Source organism: Phyllobates terribilis, unplaced genomic scaffold, assembly GCF_046119375.1.
Source record: "Phyllobates terribilis strain yellow unplaced genomic scaffold, ASM4611937v1 Scaffold_3__8_contigs__length_932513732, whole genome shotgun sequence".
Taxonomy (NCBI): domain Eukaryota; kingdom Metazoa; phylum Chordata; class Amphibia; order Anura; family Dendrobatidae; genus Phyllobates; species Phyllobates terribilis.
This window is the reverse complement of record NW_027362763.1, coordinates 462,625,656-462,653,076: the sequence shown is the minus strand read 5'-3', so window position 1 is coordinate 462,653,076 and position 27,421 is coordinate 462,625,656. Positions and strand designations below refer to the sequence as shown.

At 40.0% G+C, this 27,421-nt stretch overlaps 1 protein-coding gene across 2 annotated transcripts in view; it reads left to right on the top strand.

Moving 5' to 3' along the window:
* POPDC1 (popeye domain cAMP effector 1) overlaps nt 1-27,421 on the top strand; it is a 143,712-nt gene that overhangs the window by 36,030 nt on the left and 80,261 nt on the right. For both annotated transcript variants that reach the window (XM_073675773.1, XM_073675774.1), the window contains exon 2: nt 22,029-22,247. In XM_073675773.1, the coding sequence (XP_073531874.1) occupies nt 22,040-22,247 (208 nt within the window). In that variant the 5' untranslated portion in view covers nt 22,029-22,039. The remainder of the gene's footprint in view (nt 1-22,028; nt 22,248-27,421) is intronic.

Sequence of the window (27,421 nt, the reverse complement as noted above, 5' to 3'; positions counted from 1 at the left end):
TTCAAAAAGTCAAATGGCGCTCCTTCTCTTCCGAGCTCTGCCGTGCGCCCAAACAGCGGTTTTCCCCCACATATGGGGTATCGGCGTGCTAAGGAGGAATTGCACAACAAATTGCATGGTGCAATTTCTCCTGTTACCCTCATGAAAATGCAAAATTGGAGGCTGAAAAACATTTTTGTTGCAAAAATGTGAAAATTTTATTTTTACGGCTCAATGTTCTAAACTTCTGTGAAGCACCTGGGGGTTCAAGGTACTCACTATACATCTAGATAAGTTCCCCGAGGGGTCTAGTTTCCAAAATGGTGTCACTTGTGGGGGGTTTCCACTGTTTAGGCACATCAGGGGCTCTCCAAACGCAACATGGCGTCCGCTAATTATTCAAGCAAATTTTACAATCAAAAAGTCAAATGGCGCTCCTTCCCTTCCGAACCCTGCCGTGTGCCCAAACAGTGGTTTTCCCCCACATATGGGGTATCTGCTTACTCAGGAGAAATTGCACAGCAAACTGCATCGTGCAGTTTCTCCTGTTACCCTTATGAAAATGCAAAATTGGGGGCTGAAAAACATTTTTGTGGGAAAAATGTGAATATTTTATTTTTACGGCTGAATGTTCTAATCTTCTGTGAAGCACCTGGGGGTTCAAGGTGCTCACCACACATGCAGATAAGTTCCCTGAGGGGTTTAGCTTCCAAAATGGTGTCACTTGTGGGGGGTTTCCACTGTTTAGGCACATCAGGGGCTCTCCAAACGCAACATGGCGTCCCCTAATTATTCAAGCAAATTTTACAATCAAAAAGTCAATTGGCGCTCCTTCCCTTCCGAACGCTGCCGTGTGCCCAAACAGTGGTTTTCCCCCACATATGGGGTATCTGCTTACTCAGGAGAAATTGCACAGCAAACTGCATGGTGCAATTTCTCCTGTCACCCTTATGAAAATGCAAAATTGGGGGCTGAAAAACATTTTTGTGGGAAAAATGTGAATATTTTATTTTTATGGCTGAATGTTCTAAACTTCTGTGAAGCACCTGGGGGTTCAAGGTGCTCACCACACATGCAGATAAGTTCCCTGAGGGGTTTAGTTTCCAAAATGGTGTCACTTGTGGGGGGTTTCCACTGTTTAGGCACATCAGGGGCTCTCCATACGCAACATGGCGTCCGCTAATTATTCAAGCAAATTTTACAATCAAAAAGTCAAATGGCGCTCCTTCCCTTCCGAACCCTGCCGTGTGCCCAAACAGTGGTTTTCCCACACATATGGGGTATCTGCTTACTCAGGAGAAATTGCACAGCAAACTGCATCGTGCAGTTTCTCCTGTTACCCTTATGAAAATGCAAAATTGGGGGCTGAAAAACATTTTTGTGGGAAAAATGTGAATATTTTATTTTTACGGCTGAATGTTCTAAACTTCTGTGAACCACCTGGGGGTTCAAGGTGCTCACCACACATGCAGATAAGTTCCCTGAGGGGTTTAGTTTCCAAAATGGTGTCACTTGTGGGGGGTTTCACTGTTTAGGCACATCAGGGGCTCTCCAACCGCAACATGGCGTCCGCTAATTATTCAAGCAAATTTTACATTCAAAAAGTCAAATGGCTCCTTCTCTTCCGAGCTCTGCAGTGCGCCCAAACAGTATTTTTTCTCCACGTATGGGGTATCTGCGTGCTCAGGGGAAATTGCACAACAAATTTTGGGGTCCATTTTTTCCTGTTACCCCTGTGAAAATAAAAAAAATTGGGTCTAAAGTAACATTTTTGTGAAAAAAGTTAAATGTTAATTTTTTTCTTCCACATTCCAAAAATTCCTATGAAGCACCTGAAGGGTTAATAAAGTTCTTGAATGTGGTTTTGAGCACCTTGAGGGTGCAGTTTTTAGAATGGTGTCACTTTTGGGTATTTTCTGTCATAAAGACCCCTCAAAGTGACTTCAAATCTGATGTGGTCCCTTAAAAAATGTTTTTGTAAATTTTGTTGTAAAAATTAGAAATCGCTGGTCATCTTTTAACCCTTATAGCTCCCTAGTAAAAAAAATTTGGTTCCAAAATTGTGCTGATATAAAGTAGACATGTGGGAAATGTTATTTATTAACTATTTTGTGCGACATATCTCTCTGATTTAAGGGCATAAAAATTCAAATTTTGAAAATTGATAAATTTTCGCCAAATTTCCATTTTTTTCACAAATAAACGCAAGTGATATCGAAGAAATGTTACCACAATCATGAAGTACAATATGTCACGAAAAAAGTCTCAGAATCAGCGGGATCCGTTGAAGTGTTCCAGAGTAATTACCTCATAAAGTGACAGTGGTCAGAATTGTAAAAATTGGCCTGGTCATTAACGTGCAAACCACCCTCGGGGGTAAAGGGGTTAATGAATATTTTTCGTTTTCGACATAAAATAAATTAACTCTATTAAACTGTGTTGATAGTCAGGTAATATGTATGAATTACTCTGAAGTTAGAAGAGAGAGGCTAAATATAGATTCTGAAGGGGTGTCATGTTCTCACAGAATGTGAAGAAATCAGTCCTTATCGCTGTCCTGTTTATCTTCTTGGCAGCAAAGGAAAAATCCTGGGAGAATGTCCAGGGCATGCACTTATCCGTCAACACTCACAGAAAGTTCTCTTCCAACTAGCTGTCAATCTTAAAAAGCAGTACAATGTATGGGTCCTTTTACAGGGCAGATAAATAGTCTGTAATTATGTTACAAGTCGGTGTATTTTTGTGCTGCTAATCATTTGTGTGATTGCTTGTTCTCAGATTTTAATTTAAACATCAGGCATATTTCTGCTGACCTAAGTAAATGTGCTGCCTTCAAGTTATCATTTTTGTATTGGCATTAAAAGTTGCAAACAAAAGAGCAGGTTCTCACTGCACTTGATTACATGGAATAATAATTGGGAATGAACATGCAAAGGATCGCTTAGGTGATTATTGACCTATGTAAAGGGCTCTTAAATTTGGACAAAAATTCAGTTTTGTTTTTGCATTATTACTTATTTTATGTTCGTATTCTGGTACTTCAATGAAATGGCTGCTGGTCTACTCAGTCAGCTGTTGTCCTTGTTTATCAGTCAAGTAGACTGAATCATATAGAGCAGTTTATTATTTTCCTTTTTTAGGCTCTGCACAATACTTGAATAGCAGCAAGAATTGCAGTTATCTCGGTGCATAGGCAGCCAAATTCTGAACTGCCCTGTCTGAATGAATTAGGGTTCACCCTTGTCTCTACCTCAACTAGATCATTTACAAGATTTCTATAAGTCTATCTAGCTTACAAAAAAAAGCAAACAAAAAATGCCTGATTCATCAAACAGTTTGAACCAAGGTATGTGGCATAAAAATGTTGCAAATGTTCTTAAAAAAATTTAAAAACAAATTTGCACAACATGTAGTTACCCGCGTTGCTAAGTGTTGCATTTTAGTTGAGGGGATGTGGCCTAGAATAGCTTGACAAATCCATTCTAATTTACGCCACAAAAGTAGTGTAAATTGTAGCAGAAATGTAATCCAGTCAGCTTGCTGACAATTTGTGTCAAATCTTTTATCCTAACTGAATGGATTTTGGTAAAACTTCACTCACTAACATTGCATTGAACTTTAGTGCGCACTTCTGGAGCAAAAATCAAAAGTACAGTACATCATAATGTGTGAATGTACTCTAATAAATTTGGTGCATAAATTTGGTAAAAAAACATTCTATTAGTTGCTGCCCATTGTTCAAGCTTATCTAGATCCTTCTGAATCCTTTCTCTGTCTTCTCTATTGTTAGCAATCCCTCATAGCTTTGCATTGTCTGCAAATTTGATTAGTTTACCTTCAGTACCCTTATCTAGATCATTTATATTCAAAATGTTGAACAGCACAGGGGCCAGGTTAGAGCCTTGTGGTAACCCACTTGAAAGACTTCCAAATGAATGTGCAGCAATTTATTACCACTCTTTGAGTACGATCACTGAGCCAGTTATGAATCCACCTAACCGCAGCCCTGTCAATCCCATACTTGGTCATTTTTTATCATAATGATAGTATGAGACACTTTATCAAATGCTTTGCTGAAGTCGAGATATACTACATCTACCGCATTTCCCTGATTCCATCATAGAAGGAAATTAGAGGAGTCTTGCACAACCTGTTTGCTACAAACCCATGCTGGCTCTGGTTAATTACTATATTCTCATCCAAGTACTTTCATACATGCTGTTTAATAATTTATTCAAAGATCTTTCCTGGTATAGAAGTATAGAAGTAAGGCTCAATGGTTTGTAATTTCCTGGCTACATCTTCTTTCCTTTTTTGAAGATAGGAACAACATTTGCCTTTCTCCAATCTTTTGGGACTTCTCCTGTTTTCCAGGAATTATCAAAGATTCTGTTTATAGACAGTGTGGATTATTTTATTCCTTCAATAGCACAGTGAAGATAACTTGATGTTACATTTGCTTTCTTAGAGAATACAGATTCAAAATAGGAATTTAAATGTTCGGCCTTCTCAACTTCATTTTTGACCACTTCACCCTTTTCATCCTGTAAAAATCCTATAGCATTTTTGACTTTTCTTTTGCTTTTGACATACTCCCAAAATCCTTTTTTATTGCTTTTGGTCTCCCTTGCAAGCCTCACTTCATTACTGGCTTTAGCTCTTCTAACACTTGCCCTGCATTCACTACTGACAGCGTTATATTCTTCTTTAAATATCCCCCCCTTGAAGAATATTTGAGATATAATTCCATGTCAATCATTGTATCCTATGTGGCTGAGGATTATAAAGCCCCCTTCAGTGTGCATTTGTAACAGGACACCTAGCAGCTGCAAGAGGGGGGTCAAGAGACTGGGAGTGACAAATGTCACACCTCTAGTCAGCTCAACTCAGAACAAAGGACCTGCTGCCATGTGGTCCCAAGCCATGTGGTTTTCCTTTAGTTAGACTGATAGGAATTCCATATCGAGTTATGAAAATACTATACGTCCTAGCCATACATCGAATAGATTTCCGAAATCCCAAGGACATGGTGAATGTCCACCTGGGTCTCGACCCAGTGTAGCACATAGGGAAATGCACAGCCATTTGGAAACCCATAGGACCGCTGTGTTTAGTCTCCAAGTCAAGCTAACATTAACTGAATCAGAAATACACTCTATACATTGTTAATGTGGTAAATGACTATTCTAGCTGCATACGTCTTGTTTTTATTGCAATATCTACATAGGTGTATAGAGGCCCATTTCCAACAACCTCCACTCCAGTGTTTTAATGGTACATTGTGTTTGCTAACTGTGTAAGAAGACTAATGAATGTTTAGAAAACCCTTGCACAAGTATGGTAGCCCAGCTGAAAACGGTTTGGCTGATTTGAGAAGCTATTGACCTTCCTTTGAGCTAGTTGAGAATCTGGAGCATTAGATTTGTTTGTTCTATGAAACTCTCAAAATGGCCAGAAAAAGAGAACTTTCATGTGAAACTCGACAGTCTATTCTTGTTCTTAGAAATGAAGGCTATTCCATGCGAGAAGTTGCCAAGAAACTGAGGATTTCCTACAACGGTGTGTACTACTCCCTTCAGAGGAGAGCACAAACTGGCTCTAACCAGAGTAGAAAGAGAAGTGGGAGGCGCTCCTGCACAACTGAGCAACAAGACAAGTACATTAGAGTCTCTAGTTTGAGAAATCGACGCCTCACAGCTCCTTCATTAAATAGTACACGCAAAACGCCAGTGTCAACGTCTACAGTGAAGAGGTGACTCCAGGATGCTGGCCTTCAGGACAAAGTGGCAAAGAAAAAGCCATATCTGAGACTGGCTAATAAAAGGAAAAGATTAATATGGGCAAAAGAACACAGACATTGAACAGAGGAAGATTGAAAACAAGTTTTATGGACAGACGAATCAAAGTTTGAGGTGTTTGGATCACACAGAAGAACATTTGTGAGACGCAAAACAACAGAAAAGATGCTGGAAGAGTGCCTGACGCCATCTGTCAAGCATGATGGAGGTAATGTGATGGTCTGGGGTTGCTTTGGTGCTGCTAAAGTGGGAGATTTGTAAAAGGTAAATGGGATTTTGAATAAGGAAGGCTATTACTCCATTTTGCAACGCCATGCCATACCCTGTGGACAGCGCTTGATTGGAGCCAATTTCATCCTACAACAGGACAGTGACCCAAAGCACACCTCCAAATTATGCATGAACTATTTAGGGAAGAAGCAGGCAGCTGGTGTTCTATTTCTATTGCAGTGGCCAGCGCAGTCACCAGATCTCAACTCCATTGAGCTGTTGTGGGAGCAGCTTGACCGTATGGTACGCAAAAAGTGCCCATCAAGCCAATCCAACTTGTGGGAGGGGCTTCAGGAAGCATGCGGTGAAATTTCTCAAGATTACCTCAGCAAATTAACAGCTAGAATGCCAAAGGTCTGCCATGCTGTAATTGCTGCAAAGGGAGCATTCTTTGACGAAAGCAAAGTTTGAAGGAGAAAATTATTCTTTCAAATAAAAATCATTATTTCTAACATTGTCAATGTCTGGACTATATTTTCTATTCATTTTGCAACTCATTTGATAAATAAAAGTATGAGTTTTCATGGAAAACACAGAATTGTCTGGGTGACCCCAAACTTTTGAACGGTAGTGTATGTATAACCCTTATGTATGTAGTGTATTGTCTAGAGTGCCCTTAAGGCAATTAAATATATAATTTAACCTTGGGCTGCTCTTTTATCTCGATCCCTGAATCCACACGTCCATTGTTCGGTTAACTCACATGCTACTGGGGCTGGTTTCTGGCTCAATATAATTCCCGTTACGGACCGGAGCTTATATCTAATAGAAACTGATGGCGGCTCTCCCGGGCTGATAAGTTTCGGTTTCACTGGGGTCAGTGAAAGGGGCCTCTCAGCCTGTCAGCTGAGCGAGTGTGGTGCCATGTCAGTGACTGAGTGGACCACGTCTTTTCACTCCCGGTACCTTCCTGAACCCGTGTGGACAGTGGGTGTCTGTAAAACTGTACCAATCTGACCTTACGTGTCCCCGAGGGGGTGCGAACGTCACATTGGTGCAAAGTGTGGATCCATATCACATGATCCGTCTCATGTAATAGCGACGTCAGGCGGGAGGCGAGGTGGAGATCCTTCATACCCCCTCTTTCCATTAAATATGCATTTCTTTTTTCCTTTTTAGGAAATGTTTTAAGTTCTGTGTTCTTTCATCCTGGTCTCTTTAAATGCTTCCAATTCTTCCTTATTTTCAGGATTGTTACTGAATGTGCAGTGAGAATTTCATTTATCAAAATCTCCCATCCTTGGACATTTCTGTCCTTCAGAACATCCAGCCATTGGACCTTTCCTACCCTCTTTCTGAGTGCATTAAAATCTGCCTTTCTGAAGTCCAACCTTAGTCTGAGTCCTCGCAGGTCTTCCTCCTCTTGTAATCCAATATTTTAGGGTAGCATGATCGCTGCCTCCTAAATTCCCAATCACCTTTACTTCTCAACCATTTACTTCCTGTTGATAAGAATTAGGTCCAAGATGGCAGATCCCCTTGTTCTCTCTTCTACTTTTTGAAAGGTAAAGTTGTCAGCGAGAGAAGATAAGAATTTTCTGGACCCATTACTTTTGCCTGAGAGAGATTATGAACAAATATCTGTAAAGTTAAAATCTTCCATGATCACTCTGTCGAACTTTTTTGAGAACAAAGACATCTCATGTAAAAAGAGTTCATCCATATCTTCAGTCTGTCCATGTGGCCTATAGTAAACACCTACAATAATGTCCTTTTTGTTCTTCTCTCCTTGTATTCTTATCCAAACAGTTTCTACAGAGCTACCAATCTCTGAAGCTTGGAACTCTGTGGAGATATACACTTTCCTAACATACAATGCAACACCTCCTCCCTGCTTGTTAAGCCTGTTCCTTATAAATAAGTTGTAGCATTCAAGGTTTGTATTCCAATCATGTGTATCAGAAAACCAAAGTTTCAGTAATGCCTATGACATCATATCTCTCTTCCTGTGTTGTTTCCCATGCTTTGTGCATTTGTATTGACACATTTTAGTTTGTAGTCGGTTTCTCTTGCTCCTCTACTTTCATTCAGGATTTGTTGTCTTTGTTCTTTTTTTCCACTTCTAGTAGCAGGGTACTGAATAGAATTCATTAGCTGCATACTTTTTCCTGGCCATATCTTTCCCATCCCTTATTGCTCTAGTTTAAAGCTCTCCTGATGAGTGTAGCAAAGCATCTACCAAATATGTGTTTTCATAAGATGCAACCCATCTCTAGCAAGGAGTCCATCATACAGGTAATTCACTCCATGGTCAAGAAACCTAAAACGTTTGGGTTGGCTGACGGCACCATCGACGTAGCCAGTTGTTCACCTGTAGAATCCTGTTCAATCAACTTGTTCTTTGTCCATCCACTGGGAGGATGGATGCGAAGACGACCTGCGCTCCCTGCTCCTTTACTTTTCAGCCTTGGTCTTCAAAGTCACTGCATATAGTTTCCAAGTCCTTTTTTTGCTGTGTCATTTGTTCCTACATGAATTAGTTGACTTGTCTAGTCGTCTGTAGTGCTGAAGAGTCTTGATACCCGTTCAGACACATCTTTGATTTGGGCTGCTGGAAGACAGCAGACTTTTCGTGAGGTGATGTAATGTCGGCAGATAGCGGCTCCTGTTCCTCTCAGTAGGGAATCCCCAACGACCATCACTCTCTTTTTCTTCTTCAACGCAGCACTTTTTTTTCACTTCAAGAGGCTTTTGATTGCATACTGGAGTGTTCTTTCTGTGCAAAGCACTTTTTTAGATCTTCGTAGTTGTCCTGTGTGAAAGCCTGTTAGCGGTTCCAGAGGAATGGATGCTGACTGCCTCCTCTTCCGCCTGCTTCTTTGGGTCACATGCTTTGATTTTATCTTCTCCTGCGGGTACATTGAAAGGTGCTTCTCTTCTATCATTCTGAATATTTATTTCTACTCTATCATTAGCTTCTGCAGGTACTCTGAAAAGTTCTTCTGACGCAAGAGATTCTTCTGCCCTGTGAAGGAAATCCTCATCTTCTTTAATGAGCTCCAGTGTAGCTATTCTCTCCTGACGACTTTGCACCTTTTCCTCTAAGGCTATGTGCCCACGTTGCATTTATGAAGCAGAAAATTTCTGCTTCATTTCTGCAAGTCCTCTCCCGGAAAAACGCATGCGGAATTCCGCACGCGTTTATCGCGCATTTTTCGCGCGTTTATCACGCGTTTTCCACATGCGGAATTGCCTTGCGTTTTTTATGCATTGGACAAAGGCAATTCCGCTTGCGGAAACGCAAAATTAAATGACATGCTGCGGATTTTTGAACGCAGCATAAACGCTGCGGAAAAATCCGCAGCATGTGCATAGAACTTGCGGAATCCCATTGGGGACCATGGGGTGCGGGTTACCAAGCGTTTTACAAGCGTTTCCGCAGCGGAAATTCCGCATCAAAAACGCTTGAAAAACGCTACGTGGGCACACAGCCTAAGGCCTAGTGCCCACGATGCAGAAATTCTGCGGATTTTTCCTGAGTGTTTCTGCATCTCCCTGGCAGAAAAAACACATGCGGATTTTACATGCGTTTTTTTTGCCAGGTAGAAGCTTTTGGGAAGCTTTTTTAACATGCGATTTCACATGCGGGTTGTCAAGCGATTTTCCAAGCGATTTTAGCATCACTTGGAAAAGTGCTTGACAACTTGGTCACACTATATAAATCCATGCAACCGGCATGGATTTATGTTGTGTGACCAAGTTACGATGCTGCAAATGCAGCATCAATAGTAAAAAAAAGAAAGAATAAAAATGTTGAAAAATAAAAAGAAACATTATACTCACCTTCCGATGGCCCCCGGTCTCTTTCTCCAGTGTGTCCGGTGTCTTCGGCTGCTCGCGGTGCTCTAAAAAGGACCTTCCATGATGTCATTTAGTCATGTGACACGTGTTGTGTGACCTGTCACATGACTAAATGACGTCTTGGAAGGTCCTTTTACACCACCGTGAGCAGCTGAAGAGCCAAAAACGCCGCCGGGAGCAGACAGGGAGCCATCAGAAGGTAAGTATATGTTTTCTATTATTTTAATTATTTTTTATCTACAGGTATTAAGTAGCCGGGTCTGGAGAAGAGTCTCCTCTTCTCCAGACCCGGGTACCATCCGCAAAATATCCAGTCGCATAATATCTGCATGTGTACTTGTAGTCATGCGGATGTTATGCTGTCCAGTGCAAGTCAATGGCGGCTATTTCACCGCGATTCAGCAAAATTAATGGTTGTGCTGCGTATTTTTCCGCAATGATAATACACAGCGGAAATTTCTGCAGTATGTTCACAGCACATACGGATTAACATGGCAGACAACTTAACAAGCGTTTTTAATGCGTTTTCGCGGCGGAAATGGCGCAGCGGAAACGCATTAAATCCGCATCGTGGGCACACAGCATAACAGTCACAAGCTTGCATTTCTGGCACATAGTTTCTTTTCCTCTGGCAAGTCTGTAAACATATAGCACACCTTGAGGCACACTATATGAGTAATCTCCTTCTCCATGTGGAACAAAATTAATTTTTGTTGAACTGAACAGCACACTTTGTTATGCAATTTCTCCAGAGTACATTGATATGGGGTCTTGGAAAAGAAGGCGTAGTATTTCATTTTGGAGCACAAAGTTGACTGGAATAGATTGTGGATGCCATATCATTTGCAGTGCCACCGAGGTGCCAAAGCAGCTGAAACCCTCCACAAGTATTTTGGAGACTACACCCCACATGGAATTCATGTATACGTGTGATGACTATTTTAAATCCACAGGAGCTTAACAGAATTTTATAATGTTGGGCTGTGAAAATTACATATTACGTTTTGTTTTTTTTCACAAAAATGTTCCTGTAACCCCAAATTTCTCATTTTTTATGAGGCTAACTGGAGAAATTTCACAATAGTTTGTGCGGGCCATTTTCTACTGAGTAAACCTATGCCCTATATGTGAACGGAAATTACTGCTTGGACACACGTCAGGGCATTGAAGGGAAGGAGCATTGTTTAACTTTTGGAACGCAATTTTTTCTGGAACAGATTGCGGATGCCGTGTATCATTTGAAGCGCTCATGAGGGGCCAAAAAAGCAATAAGCACCCACATATAACCCAATTTTGAAACTGCACCTTACCAGAAAATTATCAATGAGGGTAGTGAGCATTTTGAATCCACAGGTGATTCTCGGAAATTTACAACAATGGGCTGTGAAAATGAAATATTACACTTTTTCCAAGAAAATTTCTCATCTTCACAGGGGTAAGAAGAGAAAATGGACCCGACAATCGGTTGAGCAATACACAAGCACCCCATATGTAGTCAAAAACTGTTGTTTAGATAAATAGAAGGGAAGCAGAGCTACTTGATTTTTGGAGAGCAAATTTGCCTGGAATAGATTGCAAATGCCATGTTGCATTTGTAGTGCTCCCAAGGTGCCAGAACAAGAGAAAACCCCCACAAGTGACCTCAGTTTAGAACATACAGCCGTTAAGGAATTAAGCTAGGTTTGTGCTGAGCATCTTAAACCCAGATGTTTCCCTGAATTTTATAACATTGAGCCATGAAAAAGTGCTAATAGAACAAAACAGACCACATAATTTGTTACGCAATTATTTCACCGACAACTCATATGCGGTAAGAAAGTAATTGACATGCCGAGTGCAAAGCCCAGAACGGTAATAGCGTCATTTTAGAGTGCATATTTTGTTGGAATGGTTTGCGGGTGCCATGTCATATTAGCAGAGCTACTAAGGTATCAGAACAGAAAAACCCTTCATAAGTGACCCCATTTTACAATCTCACCCCTCAACGAATTTATCTAGGGAGTGCAATGAGCATATTGACAATGATGTCAATAATAATAATAACAATAATAACAAACAATAATAACATACCCTACTGTATCCTCCCTTGTAGATCCCTTGTAGATTGTGAGCCCTCACGGGCAGGGTCCTCTCTCCTCCTGTACCAGTTTCTGACTTGTTTTTGTTCAAATTACTGTACTTGTTGTTTGCTATGTATACCCCTTTTAAACATGTAAAGCGCCATGGAATAAATAATAATAATAAATAATAATAACAAATAATAATAATGGTGTTTCACAGAATTTTATACCACTGGGTGGTGAAGAAAAAAAATTATATTTTTTTACCACTAAAATGTTATTTTAGCCCAAATTTTCCATTTTCACAAGGGGGAAATAGGTAAAAGTGACCCCATAATTTGTTACACAATTTCACCTGAATGGTGCAGTACAACATATGTGGATAAACTGTTTGGCCATACGGCAGCGTTTGGGAGGAAAGGAAGCACTGTTTGACTTTTGGAGTGTAAATTTTCCTAGAATAGTTTGTGGACTCCATTTGAAGAGCCCTTAAAGAGGTTGTACACCACTATTAACAATGCCCCCATCGATTTTAACTGTGGAAACAAGGGTTTTTGTAAATACCTTCTGTGGTCATTCTTGTCTGTGAGCGACGCTATCGCTGACCGCTCACTAGGCATCACGTGACCCCCCCAGCTGCAGCCGGCTCTCACATCCGCTGATGTCATGTCAAGTTCCAGCTGCAGCTGGGCGTGACCCAGTGACGCGCATCCCACTGATTGATGGGCTGTGGGCGCGGTTTCACCGCATGTCACAGCCCAGCATCCACCAAGCGCTTTCCCTCTCTTCTGCTTTCGTTGGGAAAGCGCTTGGTGGATTCTGGGCTGTGATGTGCGGTGAAACCGCGCCCACAGCTCATCAATCAGGTGGGGAGCGCGTCATGCTCGGCTGCAGCCGGAACTTGACGTGACATCAGCGGATGTCAGCGGGCTGCAGCCGGGGTGACGTGATGCCTGTGAGCGGTCAGCAATAGCGCCACTCACAGGCAAGAATGACCACAGAAGATATTTACAAAAACACTTGTCTCCACAGTTTAAATTGATGGGGGCATTGTTAATAGTAGTGGACTACCTTTTTAAGTGCCGGAATAGCAGAAACACCCTTCTGGAAATTCATTTACGGAGGTAGTGATGATTTTGACACATTAGTGTTTTCCAAAAACAAACACTCATTTGATATTTCAGAGAGAAAATTGCAAAAATGCCATTGTAGTGCCCAATATATTGTGCCCAGCTTGTGTTTCTGGAGACACACACCCCTTAAATTTTTAAAGGGAACCTGTCAGGTCCTCCATTCCCTCCAACCCACCAGCGTTTGTGTATTTATTACCAAATTTCCTGCCTAACCAGCCCTTTTATCCTGTTAGTCACCTAAACACATGTTGAAAAAAAAAGAATTTATAAGCTCCGTTTTTCTTATGCAAATTAGTCCTTTGACTAGTTGATGGGGCGTTAGTTTCCTCAGACTAGGCGTCCCTCTTTGCATGTTGTCACGCCCCTGTGGACGTGATAGCATGATTTGCAAGAGCCAGCATCATCGCCAGCTCTCTGCAAACCTCGCACATGTGCGCGGCTTTCTTCAGGCTCGTCATTGTGCCATTGAAGCAGGGTGTACACTTCCCGATTTCAGAGGTGCACTGCGCATCGCCGAAAGTGCAGAAGATGTACGTGAGCTGATTTAATTAGCTGTCATATGATTTTAAGAGCCGCAGGTGGATCAGAGCTCCATCCGTGGCTGTTAACAAGTTCATTCCTGCTGTCAATCTCTGACAGCGGGATTTAACACACGCCAGGCGGAAGCACGTCACAAATCCCGTCCATCGTCGCCTCTGTCACGTGACCGGGGGTGCTGATGGGTTGTCATGACAGCCGGGGTTCTGCTGAAGTCCCCTTTACCTGTCACTATGATACTTCTGTGAACGCCGGTTTGTGGCATGAATTCATAGGAGATCGTGATTTCTGCTATACATAGCAGAGCTGCAACCCTGCTATATATAGCACAGGCGATCAGACAATTGCAGCTTCAAGTCTCCTAAGGGGACTATTTTAAAGTAAAAAGTGAAAAAAAAAAGGTTTTAAAAATATGTAAGAATAAAAAAAAGCAATAGTTCATATCACGCCCTTTTGCCCCATTGAAAATAAAACAATTCAAAAAAATATATACACATATTTGGTATCGCCATGTTCAAAAATGTCCGATCTATCAAAATGTAAAGTAAATTTATCCGATCAGTAAATGGTGTAACAAGAAAAAATCAAAACGCCAGAATTACGATCAAAACATCTTATCTACCCCAAAATAGTATCAGTAAAAATGTCAACTCGGCGTGCAAAAAAATCAGCCATCACCCAGCCCCAGATCCTGAAAAATTAAACACTGTAGGCTTCGGAAAATGGTGACAAGTGCAAAAACTTTTTTTCATACAAATGTAAGAATTTTTTTTCACCACTTAAATAAAAAATAAACTATACATATTTGGTATCTGCATACTCATACTGAACGGGTGAATCATAAATAAAAAAAACAAAAAACATTTGTGAAATTGTTTGCAATTTCACTGCACTTGGAATTTTTTCTCGCTTTTCAATTACACTATATGGTAAAATCTATGGCGTCATTCGAAAGTAAAACTCGTCCTCCAAAAAACAAGTCCTCACACGGCTATATTGACGAGAAAATAAAAAAGTTATGGCTCTTGGAAGAAGGGGCAGAAAAAAAAAACTGAAAAAAAATGGAAAATGGCCATGGCATGAAGGGGTTAAACTGAATTTTCAGTTTACTACTCTGCAGGCAAACAGCAGACATCTTGGAAGATTCACTGTGAGATTGGCTCTAATAAAGAAAAAAGAAAAGAAATAAGTTTGCAAGAATATGTAACTCTGTTGTCAGTATACTGCGAAAAGACTGACAATAATTTGATTGCAAAGACATTGAAAACATGACCTGACAATCCACTAATGATAAAATGCCTAAGATATGCTTTGTCTGGATACCTTGCTTCAGTCATAGAAGCATTGATTAAAAACCTTGACTGTAGGAGCTGTAAAAGTATAGGAAAGAAATATTCTCACTATTGAATACACACTTCACTTAAGAAATGTATTAAAATAATAGTCTACGTATACATGCCCTATAATCTGTTATTTAATTCAGCACCACGGAGAGCACTAAATTATAGGTTATTCAGGGCATGATGCTGGAAAATGTAATACAATTTCTGTTTTACTGCGGCTGGGGAGTGACTGGCATTGTTGTAGAAACAATGTGTTGTTAATATTTAATTGGAACAAACATGATACAATTGCCTTATTCTGTATGTGTTCTGTCAATGGATTTTTAGCCTTAACGCGTTTAAGGATCTTTTCAGAGGTTATCTCATAAAGAAAAACCTGCTGATCAAATGATTGTCACAAGTAAAGCTTCTGAAACCAGTTACATTTCCCAAAAGAAGTTGGCCTGTCATATTTTCTCCTGTGGTGTAGCATTACTTCCAAGACCGCCAAATACATGACTGCAAATTATTGCTGGGTCAGATATGCTAGATGAAGAAGTGTTCTTTTTTTTACCACTTTCTATGGCATCCATGTGCTCAAATAGGGCGTCAGGAAAAGGCGCATAATCATCATAATCCTTTTACTAATAGTTTAGATGTGTTGTCTATAAAGCTGCACATGAGATAGTATTTTCAAAAACTTCTCTCCTGACTTCCCCATGCAGATGAATCCATTGCTTCACCTAGTGTTCATGTAGTTTCAATTGGGTGAAAGGAGAAATGTCTGGTGGCACTTAGCTCCCCTAAGAACAAAAGGATTAGGTGATTAAATGTAAATTTCTACCAGTTCTACTGTTTGGCTGACTTTAATATATGTGCGAGGTCTTCAGGGTATGTTCACATTGGTCAGACTTGCTCTGAATTTTTTGTGTAGGTATGCGCACAGCAAATCTCATCCAAAGGAAGCATGCAGCACAAAAATCTGGAGCATATTCATTTTCCGTCACTAATTATCACCATACATTTTGCTGGTTTCAATGCATAGACTGAAAATTGCAGCAAATCATTGTCACAATATGCTTGTTAAAAACTCTTATTTTATAGAAGATTTGGCATAAATTTGTAGCAAAATCTGTCATTGGAAAAATTGGCTGTATGTGAACATACGCCATACGCCAAGTGAAATGAAAGAAAAAACTTGCATTGCACTCACACCAATATTATTCAATATGGCACTGTTCATCTCCAAGTTTTTCCTCAGCTAGAATCGGGCTGAGGAAAAAATCGCAACATGCTGTGAGTGGCTGCGTATATCATATGAGACTCGCCAATGCAAGTCAATGGGTGCGAGAAAAAAACGGACTGCACACGAACCATGCATATGCCATCCATTTTTTTTCCTCGCACACATGTCAAAGGAAACAGGAAATTTCATCAGCTAAGTACAGTAAATTCACAGCCAGATAGAATAGATAGATATCCTGTAGATATGCTGCAGATATATAATTTCATAAGTCCCCTACATATAATAAACTTGCACCCTTTAGTGCCTTTCATGTGGCACTAAAGGATGTTTAGCTTTGTTTAACCAGAAAGCTGCGTGGGAACATTTTTTTTGTAATAAATTGGTGAAATAGGGACAGTGTCTTATTTCTTCGGTGGACTATGGCGGATTCCCTGGACTATGTTGGACCTGAATGGCTTTTTTTTTTTTAATAAATTGAGGAACCAGGGAAAGTGTGGGGGAGTGTTTTTTCAAATAAAGTCTTTTTTTTGTATGTGTTTTTATTTTTGATTACTGGGTTAGTAATGAGGGTGTCCAATAGACAGCTGCCCATTACTAACACCAGAGCTTGATGCCAGCTTTGATTTTTGACTTATCACAGCTGACATCAACCCCAACTACCATTATCCTGATTGCCACTGAACAAGGGCGATCAGAAAGAGCCAGGCAAAGTACCAAAGTTGGAGCATCTAATGTGATCCGCCACTTCTGGGTTGGCTGGTATATTTTGGCTGGGAAGGGCCCAATAACATGGACCTTCCCAACCTGATAATATCAGGACACAGCTGTCTTCTTTACTTTTGCTGGTTATCAAAAATAGGGGTGACCCCAAGTCATTTTTTTTTAATTATTTATTAGGTTCAACAAAACTAAACACTCTTTAGTGCCACATCAAAGGCAAGGGGTGCAAGTTTATTATATGTAGGGGACTTGTGAAATTATATATCTACAGAATATCTATTCTATATATTTATTTTATCTATTCTATATACAGTCATGGCCGACAGTGTTGGAAATTGTACCAGAAAATGAAAATTATTGCAATTACACGTTTAGTTATACACATGTTTATTTCCTTTGTGTGTATTGGAACAACACAAAAAGCTGAGAAACAAAGGCAAATTGGACAAAATTTCACACAAAGCCCCAAAAATTGGCCAGACCAAATTGTTGGCACCTTTCTTAAATTGTGGGTAAACAACTTTGTTTCAAGCATGTGATGCTCGTTCAAACTCACCTGTGGCAAGTAACAGGTTTTGGCAATATGAAAATCACACCTGAAACCAGATAAAAAGGGTAGACTCAATCTTTACATTGTGAGTCTGTGTGTGCCACGCTAAGCATGGAGAACATAAAGAGGAGAAGAGAACTGTCTGAGGACTTGAGAACTAAAGTTGTTGAACAATATCAACAATCTAAAGGTTACAAGTCCATCTCCAGAGATCTTGATGCACTTTGTCCACGGTGCACAAGAAAATCACAAAGTTTAAAACATATTGCACCGTAGCTAATCTCCCTCGACGTAGACGGTAGAGAAAAATTGATGAAAGGTTGCAATGCAGTATAGTCTAGATGTTGGATAAACAAGTTCCAAAGAAATTCAAGCTGTCCTGCAGGCTCAGGGTGCATCAGTGTCAGTGCAAATTATCCATCAACATTTGAATGAAATTTAAACACCATGGCAGGAGACCCAGCAGAACCCACTGCTGATACAGAGACATAAAAAAGCTAGACTGCAGTTTTCCAAAATGCATGTGAGTAAGCCAACATCCTTCTAGGAAAGCATCTTTTGGACAGATAAGACCAAGAAAGAGCTTTTTGTTAAAGTACATGATTCTACTGTTTACCAAAAATGGAATGAGGCCTACAAAGAAAAGAATACAGTACCTACAGTCAAATATAGTGGAGGTTCAAAGATGGAGGGTTGTTTTGTTGCCTCTGACACTGGGTGCCTTGACTGTATGCAAGGCATCATGAAACCTGAAGATTACCAAAGGATTTTGGGTCGTAATGTAGTGCCCAGTGTCAGAAATCTGGGTTTGCTTTCTAAATCATGGGTCTTCCACCAGGACAGTGACCCCAAACATCCTTCAAGAAGCACTTAGAAATGGATGAAAACAAAGTGCTGGAGAGTTCTGAAGTGGCCAGCAATGTGTCCGGATCTAAATCCCATTGAATACCCGTGGAGAGATCTTAAAATTGCTGTTGGGAGAAGGCACCCTTCAAATATGAGACCTGAAGCAATTTGCAAAAGAAGAGTGTTCCAAAATTCCAATTGAGAGGTGTAAGAAGCTTGTTGATGGTTATAGGAAGTGATTGATTGCAGTTTCCAAAGCGTGTGCAACCAAATATTAGGTTGAGGGTGTCAACAATTTTGTCCGGCCCATTTTTGGGGTTTTGTGTTAAATTATGTCCAATTTGCCTTTTTTTTTTCTCTGTTTCTTTTGGTTGTTCAAATACACACAAAAGAAATAAACATACATAACAAAACATGTGTGATTGCAATAATTGTATAGGAGAAATACTTTATTTTCTAGAACAATTTCAAGGGTGCCAACACTTTTGTCATGACTGTATCTATACAGTATCCATCTATCAATCTATCTAATGACCCCCTATGACTAAGGACGCCATTGTCGCACCAGAAAAGCATCAGGTTTCTTTTAACCAGTTTTAATGGTTTTTCAATAAATGTAGTTTTACCTAGATCGCTGTGCCAAATCAGATCCTTCTTTTTTCTAGATTTAAGTTACATACACTGTGTTCCAAATTATTATGCAAATAATATTTTCTCAGATTTTCCCAAATTACCTATATGAATTGCAGTCATTGTAATTTTCCAGTCAAATAACTATTAGAGTACAATTGAAAGGTTTTTGTACAAACTGCCTATGATAACAGTATATTTTTAAAAAAATAAAAAACTCAAGCTGCACTCAAAATGCATGTTCCAAATTATTATGCACAGTAGAGTTTTCAACCTTTTCATTTTAATAAAGAACAAAAAAATGGTTATTTTTGAAATTATAAGCATTAGCAGGTTATTACAAACTGAAATCAAACAGTTTTCAACTCAAAACTTTATTCTAGGTGATGTTACATTTGCACATAGGACCCCTTATTCGAAAGGAGCTTCTGAACTCTCTCGTCCATTGAATTTGTCAGGTTTTGGATGGTTTCTGCTTTAATTGTTTTGCATGAGGACAGAATACCCTCCCAGAGCTGTTGCTTAGATGTGAACTGCCTCCCGCCATCATAGACACTCCTTTTGATGATGCTCCAGAGGTTCTCAATGGGGTTGAGGTCAGGGGAGCATGGGTGCCACACCATAAGTTTGTCCCCTTTTATGCCCATAGCAGCCAGAGATGCAGATGTGTTATGTGCAGCATGAGACGGTTTGGGAAAATCTGAGAAAATATTATTTGCATAATAATTTGGAACACAGTGTAAAGCATTATAGTATGTAAATGATTATGTTAAAAACGCATTGCATTTGGATTCATACACATGTGATACGGATGCCAAGTGAGTAAATAATTGCATACTTTCATAACACTCGCATGACACTCGTCCTACTTTTCTGGATCAACATCGGAGCAATTTTTTTATTTTTTTTTCACTCAGATGTGAGCGAGGCCTAAGGCTACGATCCCACGATTAGTTTTTAGTGCGTTTTTGATGTTACAGAATTTCTACTCCTATTATTTACATTAGGTTACTTGTCCTTTTTTATTGCGTTTTTGTATGTGTTTGTTTAACATGCATTTTTATTGCGTTTTTTGAAGCAGCGGTTTTTGTCTCTGTTTGGTGTGGCATTCTTTAAATAAAGCTGCCTTGTTTTTGAAACGTTGTTATTTTGATTTCACTGCACTGTATTGATATAGGTAAGTGCGGATTAAATGCGTTTTTGATGCTTACTACATGCGTCTTTAATGCCTTTCCAGCATGGAAACGTACTAAAAACACGTGCATTTTTTACCTATGGATTTTCCGATTTAATGTAAGCGTATGGGGAAAATTGACATGCTGCGGATTTGAAAAATGCACCGCAAGTGAGTTTATACCGTGTAAATAAGAAGCACACCGAGCATGAGATTTCTATAATTCTCATACGCTTTGCTGGAACTGTAAAGACGCTGCGTTTTTGATGCAGGGAAAACATGCAGCGTCAAAAACACGATAAAAGCTCATCGTGGGCACGTAGCCTTAAATTTTAACAATTTAAAGGGTTTGTCCATTGTCTAGCGCTGCTCACTTCTGCAGTGGAAGGTGATCAGTGCTGATGATGTTATGTCTACATGTAGCTGCTGTGAAGCGTGTATGATTGGTGGGTATTGTGCATTTTTTTTAATGTAAAGAATAGGTTTACAATACCTGCCTATCATGCACGCTTCCTAGGAAGTATGGGTAAATGTGATGTCATTGGCACCAAGTGAGCTGCAGCGGACAAAGCCTTTGCAGCTAGACAAGGTAGGTAGGCAATGTACTAAATTGCCAAAATAGCTAGTGCCACTTGATTGGCTTACTTTTGACCAACTTTGGACCATGAATTTGGTTCAGTTTGAGTACATTTTAAGAAACTCCCACCTCTTTTAGACCCTTTTCAAAACTGTTTTGTGAGACTAGACACAATTACAGCATTGTTTTTGGCACCTCTTGGGTCAGAATTAAAAGCTTAAGGCCCCGTCATACATAGCGACGCTACAGCGATCCCGACAACGATACGACCTGTCAGGGATCGTTGCTGCGTCGCTATGTGATCACTGGTGAGCTGTCAAACAGGCAGGCTCACCAGCGATCAGGGGAGCAGCGACATCGTGGAAAGAATCTTTCCACGATGTCCTGCTTCTGGTTACGAGCCTGCTGAAGCAGGAGCAGGCTGGTAACCATGATAAACAGCGCGTTACTAGGGGCACACGCGCACCTAGTAACCCGCTGTTTATCATGGTTACCACTCTGCTACGGTGAGCGGGAGGTTACCGCTCACTTTAGCAGGCTCGTAACCATGATAAACCCGGGGTTACTAGGTGCTCGTGTGCCCCTAGTAACCCGATGTTTATCATGGTTACCAGCCTGATCGCTGGTCCCGCTGGTCACACACAGCGATGTGTGCTGACCAGCGGGAGGGCAAAGACCAAAAAATGGTCCAGGACATTTTGCAGCGATCAGCGACCTCACAGCAGGGGCCTGATCGCTGCAAAGTGTCACACATAGCAGCGACATCGCTGGTGAGGTCGCTGTTGCGTCACCAAAACCTTGACTCAGCAGCGATCTCGCTAGCGATCTCGCTATGTGAGACGGGGGCTTTACCTTCAGTTTAAAGTATACATTTACATACAATACATATATCTAGTTGAAAGTTGCTGATGCCATACCTCTGATCCGCAGCCTTGTTTACCTGTTGCAAAATGTTTTTTAAAAGGAAGGCATCAAGTATGTGTCCTATATTGGCCAAATTTTTGTATGCTCAATTTTTTACTTAATACTAGAAGGGTTGATACATTTAGTAAATCTTCCTGCATGTATGTAGAGAGATGTATAGTATTATATATCATGTTTTATAATTTATATAGTGATTTAGCTTTAATTACGGTACATAAAGGTGGAAAACTTCTTCAAGAGTACTTCTTTATTGCCGAGGAGACACAGCTTTGTAACGGAGGGGCATGGAAAAAAAAAGAAACCTTCCAGAATCAGTTGAACAGTGACTTTTGGTACTCAGTTTTAATTTAAAAAAATCAATTGAAAGGTCCTCTTTAAAGAATTCTTGTGATGACAATATAAAGTTGCGGGGTTACTGATATTGCCAGAAACTAAATTTGCGCTTTCTGTTTCTTTGGCAGGATTTGTAAGGATGACTACTGAAAGCATAATAAGCATCATTCTACCGATAAATTCTACAGCTGTCGTTCAGAACACTACAGAAGATGAGGTGTGTGAAAACTGGAGAGAAATTCACCACCTGGTTTTCCATTTAGCCAATGTGTGTTTTGCCTTTGGACTGGTTATTCCTACAACATTAAACCTTCATATGATATTTCTTCGTGGTTTACTGTGTCTAGGTAAGTCATGGAGTGTGAAGAATCACATTCTGTCCAGTTTGCTTTATTTTTTTTGTTATTTGTAAAGAACTTTCCTGATAATTGTATAAACTAAATTGTTTTTTTTTTGTTTTCTTTTGTGTGTTCAGTCTTTGGCACCAGTCACACTGCCTTTTGAATCCTCAAAAAAGTAGTGCTAATATGCGGTTTTATAAATGCTTTCCCCCTCCATATAGCAAAAGTATGCCCAGTTTAACAAAGAGGCAGTAATGCGACAGCTAATAAAATAGTGAAAAATGGCATGCAGTCGCACATTTATCTATTAGCATATCACATGCAATAAAATGTGGAAATGCGTGTAGCATGTATACAGTCCTTATGCCTTATCGCTTTCCTCTGCTACTTTGTCCTTTATTCGGTAAAAAAGGTCAACCTCTAGAATCCATTCCAAATAGAAGATGTCACAGTGGAATGCCAGTGACATGGAGTAATCATTCATCTGACAGTAAGAAAGTGATGTGAGAAAAGATGTCAAACCTTGTCCCATAAGTGATATATCAGCAGACAACCCCACCATATGTGTTGCATGGAGACCACTTCTTCGTGACATTGCCAGGAAACTTTTAAGAACAATTAACGGTAGTTATATTTTGTGAAGATCCTTTAGCTTGTCAGATTCACATATTCTTTTCCCTGACAATCCAGTGATTACCTCCATCATATAAAGTGGTATGGAGAAGATTTTCTGCTCCTCTTGCCTATTTACCCCATATGTGCTTGCTCTAGCTGTAGGACAAGCCTGATCTCTTTCTAAGTACAGCTGCTTAGTGCTATATCGAGGCTATAACTAGGGATGAGCAGACCCATGGCAGTTCGGGTTCTAGTACCCGACCCGAACTTTAGTCCAAAGTTCGGTTCAGGTACCAGAACTGTACCTGAACTTCAACCAGAACCTGAACCCCATTGAAAACAATGGAGGCCCAAACTTTGGATATGGGAAAAATTCTCTCTCTCTCTCCACCAGACTTCTCCCGGAACTCAGAACTTTGCAGCGGACTTCCGGGAGAAGTCCATGTTCTACGTTTAACGCCGGACACTGAACTGTCTGGTATTATCTCCGAACTTTTAAGTTCGAGTTGGCTCATCTCTAGCTATAACCCGTCCAAAATTTTCTAAAGCAAAATAACTTATGTTGTTTGAGTATGGTAGAAAACCTGAGTGTCAGATGAGCATTCACACAAACATGGGGAAACCATAAACCCCTGTTCTGCAAGGCAACCGTACTAACCACTGAGCCACCATGCTGTCAATGAACTATACATAAACTGACCATTAAATTAAATATGAAAATAAGTGATCTTTTTAACACCATAACTCTTGTTATAGAGATATGATATCAGTGTTTCTATTTCTACTGCTGTTTATTACATACATTTTTAGATGGGCGCTTGAGAAATATAACCCCTTGTCCCTCTTTTTTAATTTATTGAGCCCCTCCTATGTACAAGTAAAAGATAACTTTTATTTTCTCAGAAGTGATAGGTGCACACTGGTGAAGTAATTAAAAGTTGGTGGAGTTCAGTCAGTTGTGAAACCAACCATTACTTGGGTATATCTCTGGAACTGCTTGCAAGCAGTGTCGCTAAATTGTAACCTGTGTTGTTTGAATTGGTGGGTGATTCTCCAGTGTGTCCCCACTTTTATAGAGACAGGTGTCCATGTATGAATAAATAACAATAAAATTGGGATACAATAAACATGAAATATATTGAAACAGCATAAATTGGAACTTTTAATATTAAAAGTGTTTCCGATTTTGAAAACCCCCGGTCCCATGGCTAAAGTTTATAAAAAAAAAAAAAAAAGCTAGCTGTGCTGTACACACCCTCTCTGGGTCCAGTGCTGAGTGGCTCGTGCCATAAACTCGGGCAAAGCTGTTGAGCTCAGTTATTCGCAGCAGCGCTGTTGATGTGACTTCATTGATATAGACAATCAGACCCCGGGAGCAGTGATGGAGACTCAGCGCTGGACCTGGGTAGGGTGAGTAAAGCCCAGTTTGATTTTAAAATAAACTGCAGCAGGCCTGATAAATAAACCTATCCCTAGCTCTACTGGACATGCATCGGTGATACAGGTGCAGCGCTGTCAGACTAATAGTCCTCTTGCGTGAGCCGATAATTGTCAAACGAACGTTACTACAAACACTCTCTTACAATTGTCATGTAATTTGGTTTTTATGCATGCATAAACAGGTGACGTGTTGCCAATAACATGCACTGTATATGGGGACAGAACTATCGCATTATGTCCCGGCCTGTGTAAACAAGCACTGAATGATTTACATTCTACCGGGGCCCATTACTTGCTTAAAATCAGCCAGTGGAAAAAAGCCATAAGCCTGATGGCATGCACAGTATAGATTAACATGAGGTATGAGACTCTTTATGTTTCCCTATCTGAAGCAGCTTATTGCAGGAGATGGGATGATACTGTGGCACTTGACTGACTGTTGAGAATGCCAATCATGTATAACATCAGTGGTAATGTTTCGCTCCTACAGCCTGATTAGTTAGTATTAGAAAGGCCTCTGATGTAAGTAATACGTTTTCAAAAACTTTGGCTGTGAATCTCACAGCTCCATTTTCCCTCCATGAGGATGCCTGGACGAGTGAAACATGTTTGAGAGAGGGTGGAGTGCTATTGATTTTGAATTAGTATTTTAGGATCATTGTGACAATAACAGTTGGAGGCACTGCAGGCATCTCGCCCACCATTTCCAGCAGCACTGGCTGTACTTTAGCGACACTGCTTGCAAGCAGGTCCAGAGATATATATATATATATATATATACATATATATATAAATAATGGTTGGTTCCACAACTTACTAAAACACCATCAACTTTTTGTCTCTTCACCAGTGTATTCCTATCACTTCTAAATAAATAAAAATGATATTTCTTTGTACATTGGATTGCCTCAGTAAATTAATAGAGAGGGAAATGGTTTCTGTTTTGTTCAAGTGCCCAAGTGGCGTCTGAAACTCTAAATATACAACATAATTTTTCTTCCACTGCCTATTAGTCATTTTTTTATTATTATATTATGCTATTAGTAACTTATTAAATAAGCTCTCATTAAAAGTTTCTAAAGTATGTGCAAAGGAAACGATATTGTGCTCTCCAGCCGTGACCTTATGCATTCTCTATTAAATTCAGATTATTCTTTCTGCCTTTAATTAAATATGTCATTCACTTTCCTGCACATTTAGTGGCTTTGCATTCCAAACTTTCAGATTGCGGTGAGGAAATATAAATAGGTCAAAGAGTTATATTGGCTGGATTAAATGCCAGGGCTTGACACAAGATTTGTGGCTTGCTATAAATCCTGAAAATTATAAGCCATAGATCAGAGGGCCCTTCAGAAGTGACATATTTCTTTGTTGATATTTAGGAAACGTGACCGTTATGAGTGATTGGTAATGCTTCCTATTTAAATTAAAGCAATTTAGTGATGCTTAATGTGTCTTTTTCCAGCATCTGATATATTTCTGTACTTTACAGGTAGAAGTTATTTTAAATAAGTCAGAGAAGTTTAAAATAGGCTGCCTTTTAATAAAGAGTATATTCACTGGGCCCAAGGTATTTTCAAAGCAGATTGTTCCACTTCAGGATTACTTTCTTTTCAGATCAATGGTACACCTAAGGCATGCTGCAATTTTAAAAAAAACACCTCTGAAAACTCTCAAAAGTGTTGAAAAAAATGCCACAAAAACACAATTTGGATGATTTACTAAACTACTTGCAGTAACTTCTATTAAAGGCAACCTGACAATTGATACATGCTGCCTGTACCAAGGGCAGCATGTATCAGACCCTGGCTGCATGATCTCAAACAGGTTTGACCGACTCTGAATCACTGCAGCATTTAGTCCCACAGACAGCTCCCAGCAGCTTCTTCCCGCCCACTGCCCTGGATTGACAGGTCTCTCCCTGCATGTTTGTGTAGAGAGTGACCTGAACGAGACTGATTCGGCACCATCAAGAATCCTCACTAAGTAACTAGGACGCACCTTATAACCAAGGGATATTGTGGTGCTCAACTTCAAAAAAGGAATAACTTTAGATATCCTCGAGAAGATAGGAAAAAAGTAGTACTAGCCATCCCATAAAAAGTTATTTTATTATAGATACATTAAAAACTTGGCTTTAGGGGCACGTGGGTAGCACTGTGGAAGATGACCATTTCACATAGCACCAACGCTTCAAGGACCCATTGAATCGTTGGTGCAATACGAAACAGCCATCATCCACAGCGCTACCTGCGTGCCTCTGCAACCAAATTTTTAATGTATCTACAATAAAGGAACTTTTTATGGGATGGTGAGGGTCACTTTTTTCCTATCTTATCAAGGACATATATAGAGAGAGACCTGTCACTCCAGGCACCAGGCAGGGAGAATCCGCCGGGAACCCGCCAGTCTGACTAGTCTCCAGTGGGGCTCGGACAACGGGGGCTTTTAATGACCTAAGTTACAATCTTATGCTCCTAAATTGCTCTAGAATTTTTCCACAATTTTACGTAATTTAAGGCCTGCATACACATTAGATGGCTGTGACCCAACAGCCATCTTAGTCAACTCTCCTATACACACTCGTTCAGCTGTGTGCCCATATGTTTTTCATGAGAAAGCCGCCGGCTTGGCATGTTGGCCAGCAGCTTATCTCCAGGAAAACAATATGATGGACAGTTTGAAATTGGACATGCTCAATCCACATCTACCCCAACAATCAGTCGACATTAGTCTAATGTGCATGGGGGCCTTTAGTTTAGTTTAAGATTGTCTAATTTAGTTCTCACTGGCTAAATGTAAGTCAGCCTCAGAATGTGTTAACTATTTCTGTATTAACTAATTATAAATGGTAAAATGACAAATAATGCCTTTTTCCTTAAAAAAAACATAAAAAAACTACTTTTATAACTTGTATCTACTAAGATGGCTAGCTGCAAACTAAACTAAAAAGACTGAGGCATAAATACTTTTGAAAAAGGTCCTGTTGACATCACATATTTTGACTTTTGTGAATAGTATACACCAGGAAAAGCTCCTGGCATACACTTTGCATGGAATCTGTGACAGAAGCATCAGTCACCCATACCCAATTTTGCATAACTTTAATTGGTATATTGTCAACT